The 21,560-nt window shown below is 43.6% G+C and overlaps 1 protein-coding gene across 2 annotated transcripts in view; it reads right to left on the reverse strand.

The window, feature by feature from the left end:
• med14 (mediator complex subunit 14) overlaps nt 1-9,160 on the reverse strand; it is a 44,216-nt gene extending 35,056 nt beyond the window's left edge. For both annotated transcript variants that reach the window (XM_063213626.1, XM_063213627.1), the window contains exons 1-6: nt 8,784-9,160; nt 7,777-7,803; nt 7,568-7,673; nt 6,569-6,742; nt 3,947-4,076; nt 3,541-3,669 (exon numbers count right to left, since the gene is read on the reverse strand). In XM_063213626.1, the coding sequence (XP_063069696.1) occupies nt 3,541-3,669; nt 3,947-4,076; nt 6,569-6,742; nt 7,568-7,673; nt 7,777-7,803; nt 8,784-8,947 (730 nt within the window). In that variant the 5' untranslated portion in view covers nt 8,948-9,160. The remainder of the gene's footprint in view (nt 1-3,540; nt 3,670-3,946; nt 4,077-6,568; nt 6,743-7,567; nt 7,674-7,776; nt 7,804-8,783) is intronic.
• Nucleotides 9,161-21,560: the final 12,400 nt, after the last annotated feature.

Consider the following 21,560-nt stretch of genomic DNA (forward strand, 5'->3'; position numbering starts at 1 on the left):
CAGTGAAGAAAACTCAGCAGCTGAACAGCATGGAACATGTGACAATACAGCGGCACTGGAGCAGACAGGGTTCACATACACAACACCCTCTTCCTCATGCGTGTGTGCACATTGTGTGCAAGTGTGTCTGTATAATTCTGTGCGTGTGAAACTGTGCGAGTGTGTGTGTGTGCGTGCATGTGTGTGCGTGCGTGTGTGTGCGCGTGCGTGTGCGCGCGCGTGTGCGTGTACGTGTGTGTGTGTGTGCGTGCGTGCGTGCGCATGGTGCGTGTGCGTGCATGTGTGTGCGTGCGTGCGTGCGTGCGTGCGTGCGTGCGCGTTAGAGGTGCTCCGATTGCTCGGCTGCCGATCATGACCGGCCGATAATGGCCAAAAATAGCCTGATCGGTGATCGGAAAAACATGCCGATCAAAAAACCGATCGAGAGATATTAAATTCCTCACGCAACAATTTGCCTTTACACCTGGCGCTGCATGTAGGCGCTGGCTCTGCACAGCTGCAACTGCACCAAAAGAAGGCATCTTTGCTTGTCTATAACTTTTCGCCATTCCCCCCTTCATTTCCACCATTCATAACCATATCTGCATCAACAATGATCTGATTTTCCGATCCATGCGCCGTTTACCTGACTATGTAATTTGCGATTGAGTACTCGCCAGTGAGCCATGTTACGTTATAACCTGTGTAGTTGCCTTGGTCAGCACGCGACAACTTCACGTTGTCAGCACAAACATGTCAATTATTGTTTTCAAAGTTGTAATTGGCAGTCAGTCGATTAGTTTGATAGTCGCTGAAACACCAAACGGCGACAGATGTGGTTAAAACTTGAGAGAGAGATTCAGAACGGTAGTGGAGCACTGCAACTGTGGACGGTGACGGAGAGGGGAGGGGCTCTCCTCACGAGGCTGCTCATTTAAAGCGACAGGTTGTTTTTTTCTCGTATGTGGAAGACTATTTGATGTAATGTTTCAGTTTCAATTCAATCTTAAATAGTTTAGTTATTCTATGCAATAACTTATACATTGATTAATACTGTAGACTGTATTACCAACACTAGTCTGAAAGATAATAATAATAATAATAATAATAATAATAATAGCCTAATACTGTAATAGACATGTGAAAATTAAGATTGATTGGTTTATGGGCAGAAATGGTATTCAATAAGGATAATTAATAGGCTATTAAAAAAATAGGAAATCATTTTTTTGATCGGCAATGATCGGTAATCGGCAGATAAAGATTTTTGGTGATCGGTATCGGTGATCGGACCCAAAAAATGGTGATCGGAGCACCTCTAGTGCGCGTGTGTGTGTGTGCGTGCGTGCGTTAGGTCTGTGCAGCAGCTGATATTTGGATGATTAGAGGTAAGTGGCTGTTGGTTCAGACGGTAAGGTTGAGAGCTGGAGAGCTTTCGACAGCGGCTGGAGCAGAGCAGAGCAGGCCGGCTACTGCAGCCTGCCTCGTTAATCACACATTAATAATCATGACAGAAAAGGCCCATAGAATAGGCCCATGGTGAGGAGCAAGCAGCAGCAGCAGCAGCTTCCCTCCTCACTGCTCACCTGATTACAGCTTGGTAATTACTGGCCCTCTTACCAACACACTGGCCATCTCTCATATCGGAGGAACGCACACAAGCTCACATCCAAACACAAAAATCAATACTGGACTGTTATTCAGTTGGGCTGAAAAAACTGTCCAGTCATATATTATTATTTTATGAAGCAGCAAAAGATAGCATGGTACCTCATACATATAAGTATCAGTGATGGGCAATATGGATTCATTTGTTACAATCCAGTGCCACATATTCCAAAGGATTTGGTCTCGTCTGTACAATCCAGACAGGTGATTGGCTGGTTGGATGATCACCTGGTTGAATTGGACCGGGAACACAAGGCCATTTGGAATATGCAGCTATAGATTGTAACTAATGAATCCATTTTACCCATCGCTGCACAGAATGTTACAGCAGAGAGCAATGCATTGTGCTGTACCAGGGGGCTAGTTCCAGACTATCGGTAGGGACACATACACGCGAATTTGCGAACTTTGCCATTCATTCCTATGAGAGGCGAAGGCAAGCGAACAGGAGCGAAGCAAAGCGAAATTATTAAAGAAAGTTTAATGTTATGCAAATGAGGAGCGAATTAGCCTGCCGCGACCCAATTGAATCAACAACATAACTGTTCCATTCCATTTGATTCGCCACGACGACCTGATAACGGTTCGCCTCTCTTCGCTTCGCTTGCTTCGCCTCCTATGTGTCCCTACCGTAAGGAATTGGCAAGGACATGCGGAATTGTGCATGATAATTCACAAGTGCCTATGCATTCCTCAGACTACAGCCCTAATGCAGGATCTGCTTTAGAAAGGCATTCAAGTTACAACTTAGAACTCTTGAGACTATGCCATCAAAGCTCACTAAAGTGCAACATACCACTAGTGGAAACAAAAACACTTGAAAGCTTTGATGTCTTCTGATTACAAAGTAAGAGGTGTGAAAAAAAACATAATATTGTGTTTCATTAGCCAGATAATTACAATGCCTGATTGACACAATTTCAACTACTTCAAGTTCACGTACTATAACTTCTCAGCACATTTGTAAGGCTCTAAAATACATTTTGCCACCGATATGACCGCAATGACTTCATGAATCAACAAAACTAGTATATCCCCCACATTTCTTAACTGCCATGCAGCATGGTAACACAATACTGCTTAAAAATACAAGCAAAATGCCCCACGGCTGTCATAGGTGAGTCAGGCCACCTGTGGCAACTGAGTGGGAAGGGAGTAGAGCTAAGGAGAGATGACAAGGGGTCCCTTTCTGTTAAGGATAATGTATATTCTGAGCGTTAGTGTCATCTCCACACCCACCCACCCCCACGTTGACCTTTCAGGTGCTCCGTGTGCCAGTGGCCCTGGACCCAGTGAGTGCGTCTTAATATGCAACCTTGCCTCCTCCACTTGCCTCCTCCACTTGCTTCTCGTCATTATGACATCACTGACAACAGCATTATATTTCAATATCTTGCAAAAGCTCAATTGTAGAATGTTTTTCTCATTTGCAATTGGGATGGTGAATGAAAAATAGTCCCTCAAAAGTTGTTGTGGCTAGGGTGACAGCTGGGAAACTTTATCGGTTTCCCCACGGAGGAGAGTCCAGGAGGCGGGACGAGGAGACAAGCACAAGTGGAGGAGGCAAGGTCGCATATTAAGACGCACTCAGTATCTCAAAAGAGGTGCTGCAACCCAGTTAGAAATTTAGCTGGTTGCCAGTGAAAAACTGCATTGCATAGCGTAGTTAGCAGCGTCCATTTCAGGAAGCTCCACCCAAGGCAAGGTTCTCCTTCTCATCACTGAGCTCCTGCCTCCTTGTCCTCCACCATTCTGTTCAGGCCCATGGATTCCATGTGATCAGTGTCACCAACAGAAAATGTGCACGCATGCACTTGCACACGCACACGCACACACTTCACCATTTTAGTGCTTCACATCCCAGCACTGGCTGGGTCTCTCCTCCTTACTCACCTCCAGTCTCCTTGTCCTCCACCAGTATCTCCAGCTTGAGGAGTCTCCAGGGAATGTCTGGGTCGTCTCCCATCACCGTCAGGGTGGCCTCAAACTCATTCTCCACACGGAACTTCACACGCCCATTGGCTGCACACACAGAGACAACACATCAACGTGTGCATAGGTACGCTTTCACTGCATAGGTCCGGATTTCGCACAAATAAATAATATCATAACTTCTAACGAAACAAAGCTCTAAACAACATTATTATCTGTGCCACTGAACTGAATTTCCAAAAATACCACTGCACAGTACATCCAGTTCTTTATTCTAAATGCAACATTAAAAGTTCAGTCGCATATTCTTGGTGAACATGAGGAAGACCTGTTTGTGGTGGGTGTGATGAGGAGAGGAGGTACTGACCGACGGTGAGGTTGGCCAGCTGAGGGGGCAGGTCTGTGGTGACAAGGCGGTGGCGCAGTATCTGGTTGAGCTGGGTCAACGTGGTCTGCTTCTCCACCTTAGTGATGGGGTCTGGAGGAATGATCTTGTCCTGGATTCATGTAGGGACAAAGAAAAACATTCAGAAAGGAAACACACATCCATTTAGAGACATCGAAGGCAACCATCCATGTTGTGGAGCCTCTGAAGGAATGATTATGTCCCGAGGGAGGAGAATCATAAAGACAAGACAAGAGCCAACAGATGGCGTTGGATGAAACATGTTTCTATCATCCTTCCCCAATAAACCACCATACAATTCATACTGGAGAGTGCAGCACTTCACTATTCAACAGAAAGACAAGACACAAATCCATTTAAAGCTTCAGCATCCTACTTGATTATTAAACACACCTCATCAGCCAAGCTAATTTAAGAGCTATTGTGCAAAAAAAGAAAAGGCCACAGAAAGGAAAAATAAATGGATGCTTCTCTCGGAGGAAAACAGACAAAGAGAAGAAAAAAGATGAGTATGTGTGTCGGCGGCTGCCAGACACAGACCGAGCGCCTGTGAGTCACTCAGAGAAGAGATGGAGAAAAAGCCTGTGCGATGAGTCATCAAAGAGTCAGAGCAACACTTTTTAATTAGCCTAATTAGCATGTATTAGAGGAAGACCCACCTGCCGCCACCCACGCCAGCTACAACCAGTGGAGCGCGGCGAAATCAAGCAGTCACACACTGGCCTTAGCCACTTATGAAACCCCACTCAAACTTATCACACTGGATTTGTTAGTTACTTAAAGACATGATCGTTATAATTAATCGCTCACAGCATAATTAACTGCCTGACTGGGTTAATATGACTATGGTGAAAAGGAGGGGAAAAGATTCATAAATTTCATTACACCAAAGATGCTTGCATGAGTGTGTCGATATTCATTGCTCTACAATCCGCTTGTCCAGAAGATAAGGACAGAGAGAGAAGGGGGGGGTGTGTGTGCGGAGCTACGTAGACAGATTAATGTTACTATTGAAAACTGAAATATGATGGGATGACTTAAAAAAAACTTTATCTCAAAGGTACTCATCCAAGATGCACATGTCATCTTTCTCGAAAAGTGTATTTTTTTTCTGTCCATGCTTACTAGCGCACTATTGATACATGTAGAGGAATCTCCACATCCTGCCCGCTCATGAACTAATCCTGCAGGGTGTGTGTAGGAATCAGTGGTATTTTTTCACACTGATTTATGTATGCATGAGTGTATTAACCCATTGACGCCGGTTGTTGCGTTACGCAACATTGGCCCTGACGCCGGTTGTTGCAAAACGCAACATTATTGATTTGTCAATATTTTCAAGACGCATGAGAGATGCAATGCACAATGTTTTGTTCAAATACACAAGAGGTGGGTGTTCTTGATTTTTTAAAGATCATGTAACAAAAAAAAGTTTGATTCGTCGACAAAAATGTCAAACGCAATCAACCACGCTTGCTTCTGCAGACGAGGGTTGTAGCCATTTCACAGGTTAAAAAAAAAAAAAAAGAAGAAGAAGAAGGCTGTGGTTCGCAAGACACGCTGTTACAGCGAACGTGATGTTCAGTTGAAAGGTAATGAAGAAATTTTAATCGAGGAAAGGAAATATGATTGAATACCCTTTAGATAGAGATCAGGAGTGTGATTTGCCGCGGCCACATGAAGAGGTGGGCGAGTGGCTTCCAAATAGACAGTCAGCTAGATTTCGCCCCCGACGTTACCAAAACTTGACTCCGACACTCGGCGCAATTGGCGAAGGTGCCAATATCTGAGGAAGCACGTCCTTCAGATATATTTCAGAATATTTTCACTGAGGAACTTTAGGATATGGTGATAACCTATTGGTGAGGCAGACAACGGTAAACATGCGAATTGTAGACGCGCGGCCACACATCCAGCTCAAGTGGAACCCCGTCTCAAAATAGGATATGAAATTGCTCATCGGTCTCTCTGCATAACGTTTGGAGGAATAAAACGGCCATACTCGCCGGTGGGAGAGCAAGTGGCTGTAGGCTATCAGACAAAGGTCCCCCGATTTATGGCAGAAATTACTGCCTAATAATTATAGGCCTAATAATAATGATAATTATGATTTAGCCCAGTTATAGTCGGCTATTGTAACAGTAGCAATAGTAGCCCAATAGCTTATAATAAATAGCATCAAGCATTATCCTGAAAGCGCATGAGATGTTTTTCAATCATTTGACTATGAGATATGATTTTTTTAAGGAATATGTGTTAGTGTTAATGCTGAATGAACATAATCCTTAGAAAGCAGAGGATTTTACCTTTTAAATGCAATTTGTCCCATGTCCATATGTGTTCCAGAGGCTGAGATATTGAATTTTTCATAGGAGTTTTCAACCAATTTTTCTTATCTCAAAAAACCCTCAGGCATTGGGGACCTTTTCTAAAAACTGGCTCAGGCGCCAATGGGTTAATAAAAGAACAGTCTCTGCTGTGAACGTGGATGGTTTGCAGGTAAGCACTTTGGTTCGGAATGTAACTGATGTGGAAAAGGGCACCAGCACTGTTCTCGCCGGCCTGAAAATAGTAATCACTCACCCTGATGCAGGTGGGTAGGCGCGGGTATGAGCCAGTGGTGAGGACATCGATGGCAAAAGGGATGGCAAAGCTGGGCAGGCGGGCGTGGACCAGGGCATCACGAGCCAGTGACGCCAGCCGATCGGCCGTATCCACAAAGAGGAAGGCCTGCTGGTCCAGGAAGCTGGAGATCATCTGTTGGCGAGGAGACAGCGTTTCAGATCATGGACACATAGACGTTTTAGAAGCAGCAGCAAACGTCAGGGTGGTTCCACCACAGCTAATGCCACTATTGCATGGATTAACTTGTGTTTTTAGTGGATTATCTAGAAGCATATTCATTGCAGTACATTAATACTAATTAATTTAAGGGCATTAGCTGTGGTTGTACTAGCTGACATCTGAGCCCAAAAAATGTCATTGACTCACTCATTCACTACATTTAGCGGACACATTTATCCAACGGAACTTACAAATGCTATGAGGACATAAATCAGCAGCACATGATATGTGGGGAATAGAGAGGACATTATGGAATATATTGGAATATGTCCTGCAACTATGGCAGTGATGGGCGATTAGTTACAATCCTGTGCCACATATTCCAATTTACTTGGTTTTGACTGTCCAATTCAGCCAGGCGATTGGCTGGGTGAATGATCTCTTGGTTGTATTGAACAAATTGGACAAAACATTTCGCCCATCACTGCACTACGTAAGCTTAGATTTATTGATCACTGTGCCTCTGACCACTGGATTATTTACAGAGTTCTATGTGTAACTAACTACCTGAAACTTTTAAGTTTTGTATCCGTCTCTTGTATGCTTCCCCAAAATCAAAAGGTAGCAAATACATATTCTCTCCAAACTGGGTTGAGACAGCAAAAATACTATACAGCAGCCACTTTGCCTTGAGAAAAAGTGTCTTGTGTCTAGCTATGCACACAATTATCTCCACTACTATATTTATTACATGTTTATTACAAAAGGTTTATTACAACACATTAAAAACATACATACCGCACATTTCTCCACCTTCCCTGCATTGCTTGCCCATTTCACAAGTGCAAGCAGCCTGACAAACAGCTGCCGGGTCCGACTTGCAAACTGGACAATCTCAATTTTCCTGAGTACGAGAAGAAAAACATTAATGTCCTGCACAAAACACCCAGCTCACTTAAATTGACATGTGAATAGTTGGCGTTAAAAATAAATTGATTTCTGCATACCTTTCCATGTCTGTCTTTCTGGGCAGGCTGTATGAAGTCAAACACAAAACGCACAACATGAGCTGAAATAACTTCCCATGGGAATAACCACCATGTGTCAATATTCAAGCACAACCCAAATTCCCAAGCTGCATATAGCTGCACATTTTCCATTATATACTCGGTATAGTAGACATATACCTAAAATATTATATGAGGTAAGTTACAGTCAACATAACATGTCTATGTTCTGTCAGGACAGAGGCTTATCCATTCATTCCAATGGCCTTGATTTCAGTTAACCTTTTGCATGGTACACACATACACTTCCAGCACAACCATATTGCATACTGCAGTTCCTTATGTGCCCTGCCCTTTTCTATGCAATGCATTTCCATAAGGTTACAGTATGTACAACATTGATGCAAAGTCACGCACTGCATGCATACCATAGAGTTGACAATAGAGACAGATATTCAAAAAACACCATTGATGGAGGACAATGTTTTTCAAGTCTATGGCTTTATGACCAAGTTGTAGCTTCACTTTCACTTGATGGTCCACTGTAGGAATCTCAATACATCACACACTATATAGGCATAAGTACTATTTTTTTACAGTTCAAACAAAGAAATGATATGTCGGGCAATGCATAACAGTCTGTTTTAGTAATCAGCTGGCTGGGTTTGTTCACAATTCACGGTTACATGTGAGGTCACAGCACGTCATCACCACCAATCAGTGAGTCTGATGACTCTGGCTAATACATCTGAATGAAAATGTCACACCTTATCCCAAGCTAGCGATAGGAAGTGACAGCAAAATAATGTATAGCTGAATCGTGCTATGTCGGGGTTCATATTAATACATAGCTTAAGTATTTCAGTGAGTTAGCTCCCTGGCTAAGACCCCCGAACCAGCTAACGTAACTTAATGCTAGCTAACTATCCACATTCAATGAATGTAAGCACGGTCGTGCGTGCTCCCTCTGGTGAACCAACTTCAGGGATGGGACTACAAAAACTTACAGCTCGGCCAACAGGATGATCTCATGGTAGGTCCTCTGCAGAAGGAATTCAATCAAAAGGCTGAGTCTGGTCGCCGGTGCACCCGGGGGAGGTGGCTGGGGTGCCGTGGTCGGACCCCCGGCTGGGACCAGTTGGCCATCAGCGCCAATCTGCACCGGAGCCATTTTAAAATAACAAGCTCAGATAAAGCGTTTGAAAGCGAAACTGCTAGTTACAGTACCCTGCGCGGTACACCTGAACAAATGTTGAGAAATCAAACAGATTCCGCTTTTGATTGAAGGCAGACTTTCTCAGCCTCCATTAAAAAGCCGGTAAATAGCCTCTATTTATCGACTTGCTATCAAAAGGAGCCGTAAGCTTGTGACCGCCATCATTGCTCTCTGCTACAGGAAGTGATTGTCGCTACTGGTCGGTGAAGGGGGAAAACAGAGAGGAGGCGGAGCAAGGCAAATATTTGGAAGAGCGAAAAAATTGGAAGCGGAAGTCATATTTTTTTGTTTTTCAGATGATCTTGCACTTTAATGTTCAGAGAGAATTTGTTCAGCGCGTGGTTGTTGCAGGAATTCTGCTGAAGAATTTTATGTGTTATTAAATTAGGCCTACCAGTAGGTCTCTATATGAAGACTTCAGATGCAAAATCCTTTAAATGCCATCTCTGTGGAGGAAAAAATGTGTTAACAATGTTGTGTGAATCTTGTATTATGCCTACATGGAGGTCCAGTTGGCCTGAAGCCTACATAGAACATTTTTGTAGCAAAAGAGTGCAGTGAAAAATGGCTTTAACTTGTTTTTTTGCAGAGAAAGCACATATGGATTTAGCTGGTTTTGAAACTAAATTTAAAAACAAAAAACGTAACAAAAATAGTAATTTGCTTTAGTATCATTTGACAGATTACAAATACTTAAATAAGAATGCCTGATTAAAAAAAAATGCCTTTTTTACCTCAAAAATTGGTCCAGCAGATGTAGAGGGTCTGTAGGCTATGCCTATCTGAACTCTCAACTAGGCCCTATGCAGAAGCCAGTGCCAGTGGTTGGCTAGCTTTATAATTCTACAAACTTGGTATTTTGTGGAGACAACATATCAGTTGTTTAAACCGAGAAAATCCTCTTTGTTCTTGAGGTGGACTGGGGTGACTGAGGAAGATCTGACGACCGAAAACAACACAAAGAGGGTTTAAGTGTGCCAACATTTTTCTTTCATTTTTTTCAGTTTTTTTATGTTTGGCCCCTTTTAATCATGAGTACCGGTGTAATCCATCTTAGGGACTGTTTATAGCCATGAATTTATCCTCCCTTTATACCCACCTTGTAACTGCATGAGTGGGATTGTGTTTAGAACTAGAGGTGTGTCGTTCATGAACGAGCCGGTTCTTTTGAACGGCTCCCTGAAGTGAACGATGGGAACCGGATCACAGCTGGGGGAGCCACTCGACCGTTATTTCGTTCATTTTTCATTCATTTTAAGCACGTGACCTCGACCAGAATAATTAAATTTGGGAAAAAACACAATTGTTTGCCTCAAAGAGAGGCAAAAATGGTGTTTAGAAGCAGGACAATAATCAGTTGTTGTTTGGACAACATTACCTTGAGGAGGAGTCAAAATATTACGTTCTTAACACAGAATAAATGATTTAAAAAAGAGCCAAAAGAGCCAGTTTATTGAACGGCTCTTTGAAAGGAACGAGCCACTAAGATCCGGATCCCAAAAAAGAGCCATAAATCCCATCTCTATTTAGAACACCATGCCAGTGGCAGGCACCCTCTGTCATGCTGTGACATCAGTGGATGTGAAGCTCATTGTCCCAGTGACACCCTGACCGACAAAATCCCGGCTGTGAACTGAACAACTATTTTGGCAATTCGGGCATGGCCTCCTCCATTCCATCCAAGCCAGAACCTGTGAATAGGACTCTGTACTGAGGCCTGGCTCTGCTCTCTGCGTCCTGATGCCAGGAGAGGGAGGCTGTGGAAGCTTTCATCACTGGGGTTGCCAGAGCTAGCGCCGACAATGCTGACACCTGCCCTTCTCAATCATGCAAACCATACATGCACTTAGATACAATGCCAAAACATTTCCAGGGCACCCTCTTGAGTCTGTAGGCCTACCTTATAAAAAAGCAACACATTTTACATCCGTGCAGAGGTCCTGTCAGCCAATGCCCTGCTGGCTGTTGAATCAGTCATGTTGCAGAAGGGCCACTGGGATTTCAGTGGGCTAGCTGTAGGTCCCTTTCACTTCAACTAGCTGGGATGTTTTCTTTTTGTGAAGTTGAGGTTTTATTGAGGCTGACTGTCGTGACACAGAGAGCCCTCTGGCTGACGTTCCCTCCCTTTCATTGATTAGCATGGTTTCCCTGGTGGTAGACTGGCTCATATATCCAGCAGAGCACTCTCTGACTGCTGCCTGGCCAGCTAGCACATTCAGACCAATGGTGCATGCATAGTAGCCTGGTTCACCCCAGACGGTGTATGTGTAGCTTCGGCGCCCCCTGGCGGAGTAGAGCTACACACACTACCGTCTGGTACACAGCCATAGAGCACGCTCCGTCTCCAACCAGAAAATAGACGGAGCATGTATTGCTTCAAAATCAACGGTAACTCACATTGAGGAGTCACAAGACAGATTAGAGACTATATTGACTCTTTAAAGATTAACAGGAAGGTTTTTGAAGGAATTTGTTGGTGAGGAGGCCGTGCCGAAGCAATAAATTCTCCATCTATTTTCTGGTTGGAGACGGAGCGTGCTCTATGGCTGTGTACCAGACGGTAGTGTGTGTAGCTCTGCGCCGCCAGGGGGCGCCGAAGCTACACACACACCGTCTGGTGTGAACCAGGCTACATGCATAGACGGGTCATGGATTTTGGCCACCCATGATGATTAACCTGCTGAGTGTTCTCCCTTTCCTTCAGCATGGGCTTTTCTCATTACCATGACTATACTTGACCTGGTTTTTCTGCAGTCCCGCAATTTCAGCTCAACAGTTTCAAGTAGTTTATTTAACCAGGGTGCACCACAGAGATAGTTGACCCCCAAACCAATAGACCTGTTCAAAGTGAAGGTTGATTATAGAGAATACTGGTTTAAATACAAAGACAAAGTGTAAAGGCAGCTTCATTCGACTCATAGTCAAAGCCAATGTCAAAGTCAGGTTTATTGTCAATATATTCACGTGCACTGGACATACAAAGGAATTGAAATGCCATAACAAAGAATAGCCCCATACGACTTCTGTTGCTGTCGACCAACGTTGACGAAGCACGTGAGCGAGAACTTGTTGTCACGATGTGGGTGTTATTAAATACAGCGCATTTAAAGTCGACCACAAATATGAACGAGACGATGAGCTCGCACCAGTTTGCTTTACTAACGCACCACGTGTGAGGAGTGGGGGGACAGGCAGTAAGGAGGAGCTGAAGTGGGGCACGAGTGGATGGAAAATTAACTCCCTTGCGCATGGTCATTGATCAGTGGGTGCAATGGACGATTTCCGTACTCCCTTGCGCATGGTCAGTGGGGGCGACACCATGATGCATAATTTGTGGCCAAATTAACTGCAGCTGTTGGTCAGCAGTAATTGCTGGGGGTAATTAAGGACAGCTGACAAACATTCACGCAGTCCTATGACCTGTTCCACACTCCGACCCTCGCGGAAGTGGCATTGCATGCTTCCCTGATGCTTCCAATACTGACCGTAGAAGGAGAAGAACATTTCCGTACTCCCCTCGCCATCATTTCGTACTACGCTGTTATGACGTCAGTAGGCCCTCCTGTCTTTACTGTCCTTGATTTGAATGGGCTGTCCGACTCATGGTTGATTTAAGATTGATATACTTCCTGTATATAACTCCCGGGCCACGCGAGCTGTAGTAGCAGTGCGTCGACACTGGGGCATCCAGTACGTCGAGCTGGGATAACGTAACGCTATAATGGATCTCTAGCCTTACACGTCGCCATTTTCACAAAGTCGCTCATTTCCGATACCACTTCACTCATGATGATTGGTGGGTGCGCAAGTTTAGTGTTGGCCTATAGGTCTGTAGTTGGGCACCTTATAATACCTCCATGCATCCAATGCCCGTCTTCCATATAGCTTTCTGGTCAACCTTATGTGAGTCACTATCGTGGCAACCTGGGATTGGTGCCATTGAAACCCATTCAAAAATATATTTTTTCGAACAGCCACAGAACATTTTGTGTTAGACCTGAAGACACACTATATAATTTTCTGTGGCTGTTCGAAAGAATATATTTTTGAATGGGTTTCAATGGCACCAATCCCAGGTCGCCCACCATTTCAAGTTTGCGCGCTCCCTTGATGACGGTGATGACGTAACTGCAACCCAGGAATTTACTAGCCTAGCATTTCCTATTTAAATGAATAGGGGCGGGACTTGTTCACTGTCTCCAGGGCCATGTCTCAAATGCCGCACTTGTGCACTTCGGGCACTGTTTTTCAGTGCCTAGGGCGCTCACGCTGAAAATTTCAGTTGAGCCAGTGCACTGAAAGTGCCAGGATGATCCCCTAACAATGGCAGAAAAATGCAGTGCTTGAATGATGGACACTGCACGCACTAAACGGCGGCCATGTTGACAATGACACGGAGGAAATGTAGCATTCAGTTCAGTAGAAGAGTTTGGTCAACAGTCTCCTAATTCTGTAAGTAATGTTGATGGGACACCAACCTTTTCATGCCAACCAAAGTATTGTATGTGTGATTGTTGTCCTTTGAGGTGAAGGACATGGAAATACAAGCACCAGACGCTGTGCATTGTAAACAGTTGCCAACTCATATTTTGGCAAGCTAATGCCATGCTCAGCCGTCACTTCCAGCGAGGGCACAGTGCATAGTGCTCACATTTTTCCACAACACTATGCACTAAAGTCCTCAGTGTGCACTGACTGTCAGTGCACTGACAAAAGTGCTTCATTTGAGACATAGCCCAGGTCTTATACTACATCCATGGGCTAAACAGTTTGTTTATGGGGTGGCTTACATCTTTGTGGAAGGCAAGAGGTTTATTTTAGTCTGGCCATGCCAGACGTAAGCACCCCAGTCCAAAATAAATGCCTTCTGTGCTGCATCTGGGCCTGGTGTTCTGAAAAGGGCTCGGACTTGTTACTAGGCAACTGACTAATTAGTGAAGAAGGGAGGGACAAGAAAGGCGGAGGTGCGTTTCAAACTTAAATGGAGTTCACCCAGCCACTAGTTTTTTTCAATGTAATTTCCGCGTCGTGACCACATCACCACCTAGGTGTGCATTATTTTTCCTGTTATACGCACACTGTGTCGTCAATTATCCCTTACAAGTATGAGGGTATGGTAAGACCAGGCGTACATGTCTTGCAGGAAGAGGAGAGGTGCACTGATTATCTGCCCGGCTATGTACACAGGAGCTGTGCCTCTCTGGAAGTCAACAACAATCTCCTTTGTCTTGCTGAGATTCAGCTGGAGATAACTCTCTGCACCATGTGATCAGAGGCTCTACCTCTGTTCTGTGGTGTGTCTCCTTGTCCTTGGTGATCATCAAAGCTATGTAATCCACAAATTTCACAAGTTGCTGGTTGGTGCAGTAGGTTGTTGTACAATCATGTGCCCCCAGGGTGAAGAACATAGAACTAAGTCCACACCCTTGTGGAGCTCCTGTGCTTGGATGTGTGCCATGATTAGCCGTTAGGGTGCATCAAACCCAGCATGATTTTCAAAATGTCTTAATATTCTTATGGCTGTAGAATAGAAATGTTCTACCTCATGAAAAAAATAATGTGGACAACATTTTATTCATTTAAATTTATATGTACCGGGTCCACACCGAGCCTGAAAAGGGGAAAATATTTCAAGATTATATCTTTAAAAAGAAAAGAAAAACATGTACATGAAATGTTGTACTACTAATTCATGAATATACCTCACGCAGTAGTGACAGTAGTGGTTGTTGCATCACCCTGATGTCTGCTTCCTCTAAAGCCTTATTCGGACGGGACTAGTTTAATGGGGGGACCTGGGGTAAAAGTAATAATAACCGGGAAATTTAGTCCCGTCCGAACGCGCCATGTCAGTAAAAATAGCGGAGTATGTCGGTAAACTTCACAGAGAATTTTACCTACTGTGAAACGGTCCAGAGAATCCACCATAGGTAATACTAATCCTGTGTGAATGTGACCCTCGTATAAGTACAGAATATGTCGTCACATCCTTTTGAAGAGAGAAACAATTCAGTGTGTTAGTTTGCAAATCATGGAGGTTCTTGCTGAAGCGCTGCTTGCGAGCAACCATGTAGGCCTACCGATGCTGTGGTATTCCAAACACACACGTCGGAAAATCAGGAGGCGCAAGACATCAATCAGCAGAGGCATGTAGCTCCTACTTGTTTTAGGTAATGTAACCTATATGCCCAGTAACTATTATGATGGTCCTGGTGATGGAGAATAACCGGCTATTTAAGATAATAATAACCTTTATATATTTATAACCTCCAAGGCCTTGTGGACTCTAACTACAAGTTCCTCGACTATTATGTTGGCTGACCAGGCAAATGCCATGATTCATTTTAATCCTCCTACCTCTACAACAAGCTGGAGGATGGCACATTCTTCCCCAATTTTTTAGAAGAAGATACCGCACACTCTTGTCCATCGTGCTGCAATTTATTAAGAAAATAATAATTTTTTATTTCTCAAGTTTTTATGAACCGTCACTGGTACATACTCAAATCAGATATTAACCTTGGTGATGCATTTCAGAACCCACCACGAATAGTTTACAAACGTGGCAAAAACCTAAGAGACGTGTTGGTAAACTCTGATCTTCCACCATTGACTGCGCCCTCTAAGTCGGTTCTAACCCCTATTCCGGATTGTAACTGTAAATGTGGCTCCTGCGTGCAATGCAGTTATACTTATAAATGTACTACATTTAAACATCCTCATGCAGGCAAAACTATTCCTATTAAGGGCACATGTAACACAAAATCTGTTATTTATCTGATTACGTGCCCATGTGGAAAGTCATATGTTGGAAAAACTAGTGGCAGTTAAAAGTACACATTGCAGAGCATCGCAGCACTATTCGCTGCAAAAACCTTAACTATCCAGTAGCTGCGCACTTCGAGGAAGCTGGCCATTCGGTCTCTGCACTAAGATATATAGGGATAGAAAAGGTATCTTTGCCTAGACGGGGGGGTAACCTTGAACGTTTACTATCTCAGAGAGAAAATTATTATATCCATTTTCTTATGACATTGGTTCCTTTTGGTCTAAATGTGGAATTTGAACTGAAATGTTTTCTCTAATTAGACTCAATGTTACTGTGCGGAACATCTGGCCTTTATTGATGGGTGTCAAGATGTGACAATACTTTTCATGACGGCCATGTGATTATGTATATAGTTTACTTGGTATTTGGATCTCTTTCACTCAGGGACTGGTGTATCACTATGTGTTTTGTTTTTTTGTTTTTATAAATTGTCTATATCTGTGACTTGTCCTTTTGACACTATTGCCAATTTGTAATGGAAACATGTAATCAAGATGTGATGAGACTCCACCTTGTTTGGCAGGTGTCATGGAACTGATTAACCGGCTGATGTCAGCCAATCACAAACTAGAGGACAATTATAAGGGGTGTCTTCACTTGGTAGCATGTCATTTTTCCGACGCCTCTTTGGTCTGACGCGTCAATATTCCGAACATTTCCCATTTATCCTACAGCCCACTGACTCGAAATAATTAAATTAAACCCTTTGCTTCGACAGCTCAATGTTCCGACCAATGGCTGTTTGGGGTTGGTCATCATCCCAGGTCGTATTTCCTGCTTTTCCCCAGTGCCAAGTAGACTTCAGCTGCATGCGCTGCGACGAGCACATAGATGCCGTTTGAGTCGGTCAAGCTATGCCCTTACCAAAACCACCCCTAAACATAATCTGTCATTAATGCAATGTTGCCAAGTTTTACAATTGTACCCTACCCAAAACCATTCCTAACCCTAACCTGTCAGTAGACTATTGCAATGTTTCTGAGTTTGAAATTTGTACCTTGATCAAAACTTTCCCTAAACCTAACCTGTCACAGAGAGCATGACCACAGCGCAGGCTGTCAGACTCAGAGATGGTGGTGATCTAAAGCAGCTTTTGGTCGGGACAAAGGGTTTCATTTTATTGGTAAAAAGTTATCTGAGACTAAGTGCTGTAGGATCAATGGGAAATGTTCGGAACATTGACGCATAGGACCAATGGGGCGTCGGAAAAACGAGCAGACCCCTCTTCACTTTGCTTGTGTAAAAACTTGAGAAAGGCCATACGGGCCGAAACGTTGTTTTCTTAATAAATTGCAGCACGATGGACAAGAGTGTGCGGTATCTTCTTCTAAAAAACTGATCTACCCGCTACCTGCACCTCGAAACCTCTGGTGTGCGTTGGTTTCCTCCTTCAAAACATTCTTCCCCAATATCAAGAGAACGATCAGTGATGTTGAGATCCCGGTGTTAATTGTGGCCGACTCCGCATATAGCCTGTCAAACACCGTAAGCTTATTCGAGATACCGCAACGGCTACATGCGCATTTAGACAGCAATGCATTCTGGTTCAAAAGTTGCATGACGGTTAGATTTCCTGTCAAACTTCAAACTTTCGGTGATGTTGCGTCGACGAGGTGACATGTCACATGGTGTCAAACTATCGCGGGATGAATGCGACTGCAGTCAGATCTTGCAACCTCTGCAGTTGCTTATCCCCTTCAACGCTCGTCTGCAGACCGCCTCCGAGGTCACGCGCCCATGAACTGGTTGGTCAACAATTCACTCACGTGTGTATATGAGTCTTGTCTCACAAGTCTACATAAGTTTGCGCAGGTCCCCACTTCAGCTCCTCCTCGCTGGTGCAAGCTCATCGTCTCGTTCATATTTGTGGCCGACTTTAAATGCGCTGTTTTAATACCACCCACATCGTGACAAGTTCTCGCTCACGTGCTTTGTCTACATCGATCGACAAAAATCTAAGTCCTATGGGCCTATTGATGAAACCCTACCCAGAGAGCACAGCAACACCATCCCAGCGGTGCTTCAATGGGCACCTGAGTCGGGCACGCATACACATCGAGCATGTGTTTGGCCATCTGAAGGGAAAATGGAGGACCATAATGAAGAGGAATGACAGCCACAACAACCCAATCCAAGGAACGTGGAGAGCAATGGAGAAGACATCCGGTGCATGTTAGAAGTGTTTATTAACCAGCTGCCATAAAAAGATATGATAGAAAAACATCCAATCCAAAAGAGCTCCCACATAGACAAGACTCAAATTGTTCCAGTGTGCAAAAATAGTAAGGAAAATTAGAGCTAATTCTACTGATCGTTTTTTATTGGCACACAATGTGACATTCCTGTAAATAGAAAATGAAACTTCAGTGTCTGTGTGTAATACTTTTACATACTTTACATTCAGGTAAACAAAAACAAAAAAAGTGTTTTGTGTTTGTATACAATACTTTTTCAACAGAATGCTTTAACAAAAAACTTTTCACTTCAGTTTGTTTTTTGTTAAGAAAAACATTGTAACCCAAAATGTGTCACTGACTTGTGAATCACTGAAATGAAATAAAACCAAAAATACACTCCAAGTACTCTTCTGTGTAGTTACATGTACGACGTATAGTTACAGGTCACCTTTCCAATGCCACAAACAAAGTGCAAAAACATCATAACAGAACATGGTTGTTACTAATTTGTTAATGTGGGAATGAGGGATCACGTAAGGCAGAGGGGCCCTGAAGATGCTCAAGGTAGCTAGGAAAGGGGGACCCATATAATTGGGCACCTTGACTGACAGGCATTGACCGATACTACATCATCTGCATCATGAAGTCTCGCATCTCCCTTGCACTGCGCTCGTCAGCCTCCAACCGCCTCATGTCAAATTCGAGCCGACGCCTTTCCATGTCCATCCAGTTCCTTTCCACCTCTTTCTCCCATTCCAGCCTTTCCTTTTCCAAACATAAGTGGTTGGAATCAGCAGATGAGTCAGGATCCTAAAAATCAGGATCTCGTGCATCTCTAGTTTTTACGTAGCCTAGGCTTTTCAGTCAGTCTTTCACAACCCCAATCGCTGCATGGAGTGAAAGCCCTTTGGAAGCGGCCATTGCAGGCAGTGTGGCAGTAAGACAATGAGTCTAAAAATAGTTTGAGCCAATGTAATAAAAAGGGCCCACGTGTGCGAGTAGGCTATGTGTTTCATCCCTTTCATAAGATCCGGTATCCGGATCCGGCAGGATCTTAAGCAGTGGATCCGGTATCCGGCAGGATCCTAAAAATGAGGATCCGGTGCATTTCTAATACTAACACAACAAGGAAAAAAATAAAACAATTTCAGAATGAATACTTAATTTATTAGTGATTTTAAGGACTATTTATTTCTCTTCCAGATGTTGGATCGTTCCTTCCTGAAGTGAAAAGAAATCCTGCACACTGTCCATTCCACCAACAAACTTTAATACAACATTTCGGTCATCCGACCTTCTTCAGGTAAAGAAGAAGGTCGGATGACCGAAACGTTGTATTAAAGTTTGTTGGTGGAATGGACAGTGTGCGGGATTTCTTTTCACTTCACTGACAACCCGGCTGGGATAACATCCTACGCACCTGCCCAACTACAGAGGTGTGCAAAAGCGTCTTTATTGAACGGATCGTTCCTTCCTGTCTGTTTCCACTACCTGTAGGACATTCTGAAAGTGCTATTCAGACTTGGCAGCACCAGTAAAGTCGGAACTTACCTTCACCCTCTCTGCAAAGTCATTAATTTCCAATTTTGATGACAGGTAAGACGGCAGATCCATCCACACACAAACTTCTGGCATTCATCAAAATGTGCTGAATAATTTATGAGTGCAAGCGGCACTATTTCTGATGTTAAATACCACAGGTGATGGGATAGAGCTGTTATCCACACCTTTGGTGAAGGTGCTCCACCATGGACTCTCAATTAAGCAGACAAATGTCACAAAGTCGCAGAGCTTTGTACTCTGTTGCTTGGTTGTAATGGTCCCAAGCAAGGAGAGATAGATATATAGGAGGGCTTACTTACGTAATAACAGCGTAGTACGAAATGATGGCGAGGGGAGTACGGAAATTTTATTCTTATTCTACTGTCAGTATTGGAAGCATCAGGGAAGCATGCAAAGCGACTTCCGCGAGGGTCGGAGTTTGGAACAGGTCATAGGACAGCGTGAATGTTTGTCAGCTGTCCTTAATTACCCCCAGCAATTACTGCTGACCAACAGCTGCAGTTAATTTGGCCACAAATTATCCATCATGGTGTCGCCCCCACTGACCATGCGCAAGAGAGTACGGAAATTGTATCCATCGCACCCACTGACCAATGACCATGCGCAAGGGAGTTAATTTTCCATCCACTCGTGTCCTCAGTCAACGCCCCCGTACTACATCGTGGCCAATGCATTTCCCCCCCGAGAGATTGTTCTTCTGTTGAATTTCTTTGGTCCCAAGTGACAAGGAATTGATATTGGCTTCCAAAAGAACAATGATCACTGAATGCAGTAGTTCAGCCATCCATCTGGTCTTGTGCAATTCACCATGACGCCTGAGACTGAAGTCTGTGTTACTTTGACCATGTAAATAAATCATCATCACACTGATGTTGTGTATACATTGTTGCCAGTTCAGGTCATTGAATATCTGGGCCAGAATCACATCACCGACATGATGTCGACATGCTGCCCAGAGTAAATGGCCTTCCTAACTCCTGTTGGAGACAAACACAAGCAGTGGTCACATGGCCTGTGTTGGAGGCACTTGTGTCAAAAACCATTGACCCAACGGAATTCTGACCCATAATTGTAGTAGTTGAACCTCAGTAGTGATATTAGCTAATTCTTGTGTCATGTCCAATGAAACAAACTTCGGCCTTTTCAGAATGTAATGAAGGAATGTAAGAATGGAATGAAGGCTTCAGTTCCAGGTCGCACTATCCAATGATCTCTTTTTCTGTATGATAGATCATGAGGAGTTACCAGTTACTTACCAGTTACATTATCATCTTTATCACTGTCAACAAGCTGGACCATTGCACCCGATGCTTCTATTTCTTCTTCAACTTTGTCTTTGAATCCCCTTTGTTTTAGCATTTGTGCTTCTTGGCAATTCATCTGAGATGTCAGTGCTTGATCCTGAACTCCAATTTTGACAGTTTTCATTGACTGAAGAGATGCAATACCGGCATCTTCGTGGTTTGTCATAACTTTGTACGCATCTTTATTCCACAGAGGACACGTGTTCTGCAGAGAATTTTACATCTCTTTCACTTGTGAAGGGTGGCGTTTTATTGGTATTTCACAAAGTTTTGAATTCTTCGCAACGAGTTCTAGTATTTTCTCACAAGCGCTTGTCTTTGTAATCATAGGGTTGTTTCCTTTCAGACAGAACAGGATTATCTTGTCGAGAACAATCTTTGCATTGTCTCTTTTTATTCTGTTGGATGCTGTACCTTGTGTTGATCCTTTTTGTTGATGAAACTTGTAACATCTGATGACTTGCTCATTGGTTGGCAGCCTGCAGCCTGTAATTTGTCTGTGTCCCTGCCTAGATATCCTTTCTGCCTGGGTTCTCTATTCGGTAACACTTTAGTTTAGCTGTCATTTCAAAGCTTTATTAACAGTTAATAATAATGTATACACATTAAGTAAATAATGAGTTAATTAAAAACATTGACAAATGTATGTATATGAGTAAGGTATACAGTACTAGGCTTATGTTAACACAGCAAAT

This window comes from Engraulis encrasicolus, chromosome 13 (assembly GCF_034702125.1).
Source record: "Engraulis encrasicolus isolate BLACKSEA-1 chromosome 13, IST_EnEncr_1.0, whole genome shotgun sequence".
NCBI lineage: Eukaryota > Metazoa > Chordata > Actinopteri > Clupeiformes > Engraulidae > Engraulis > Engraulis encrasicolus.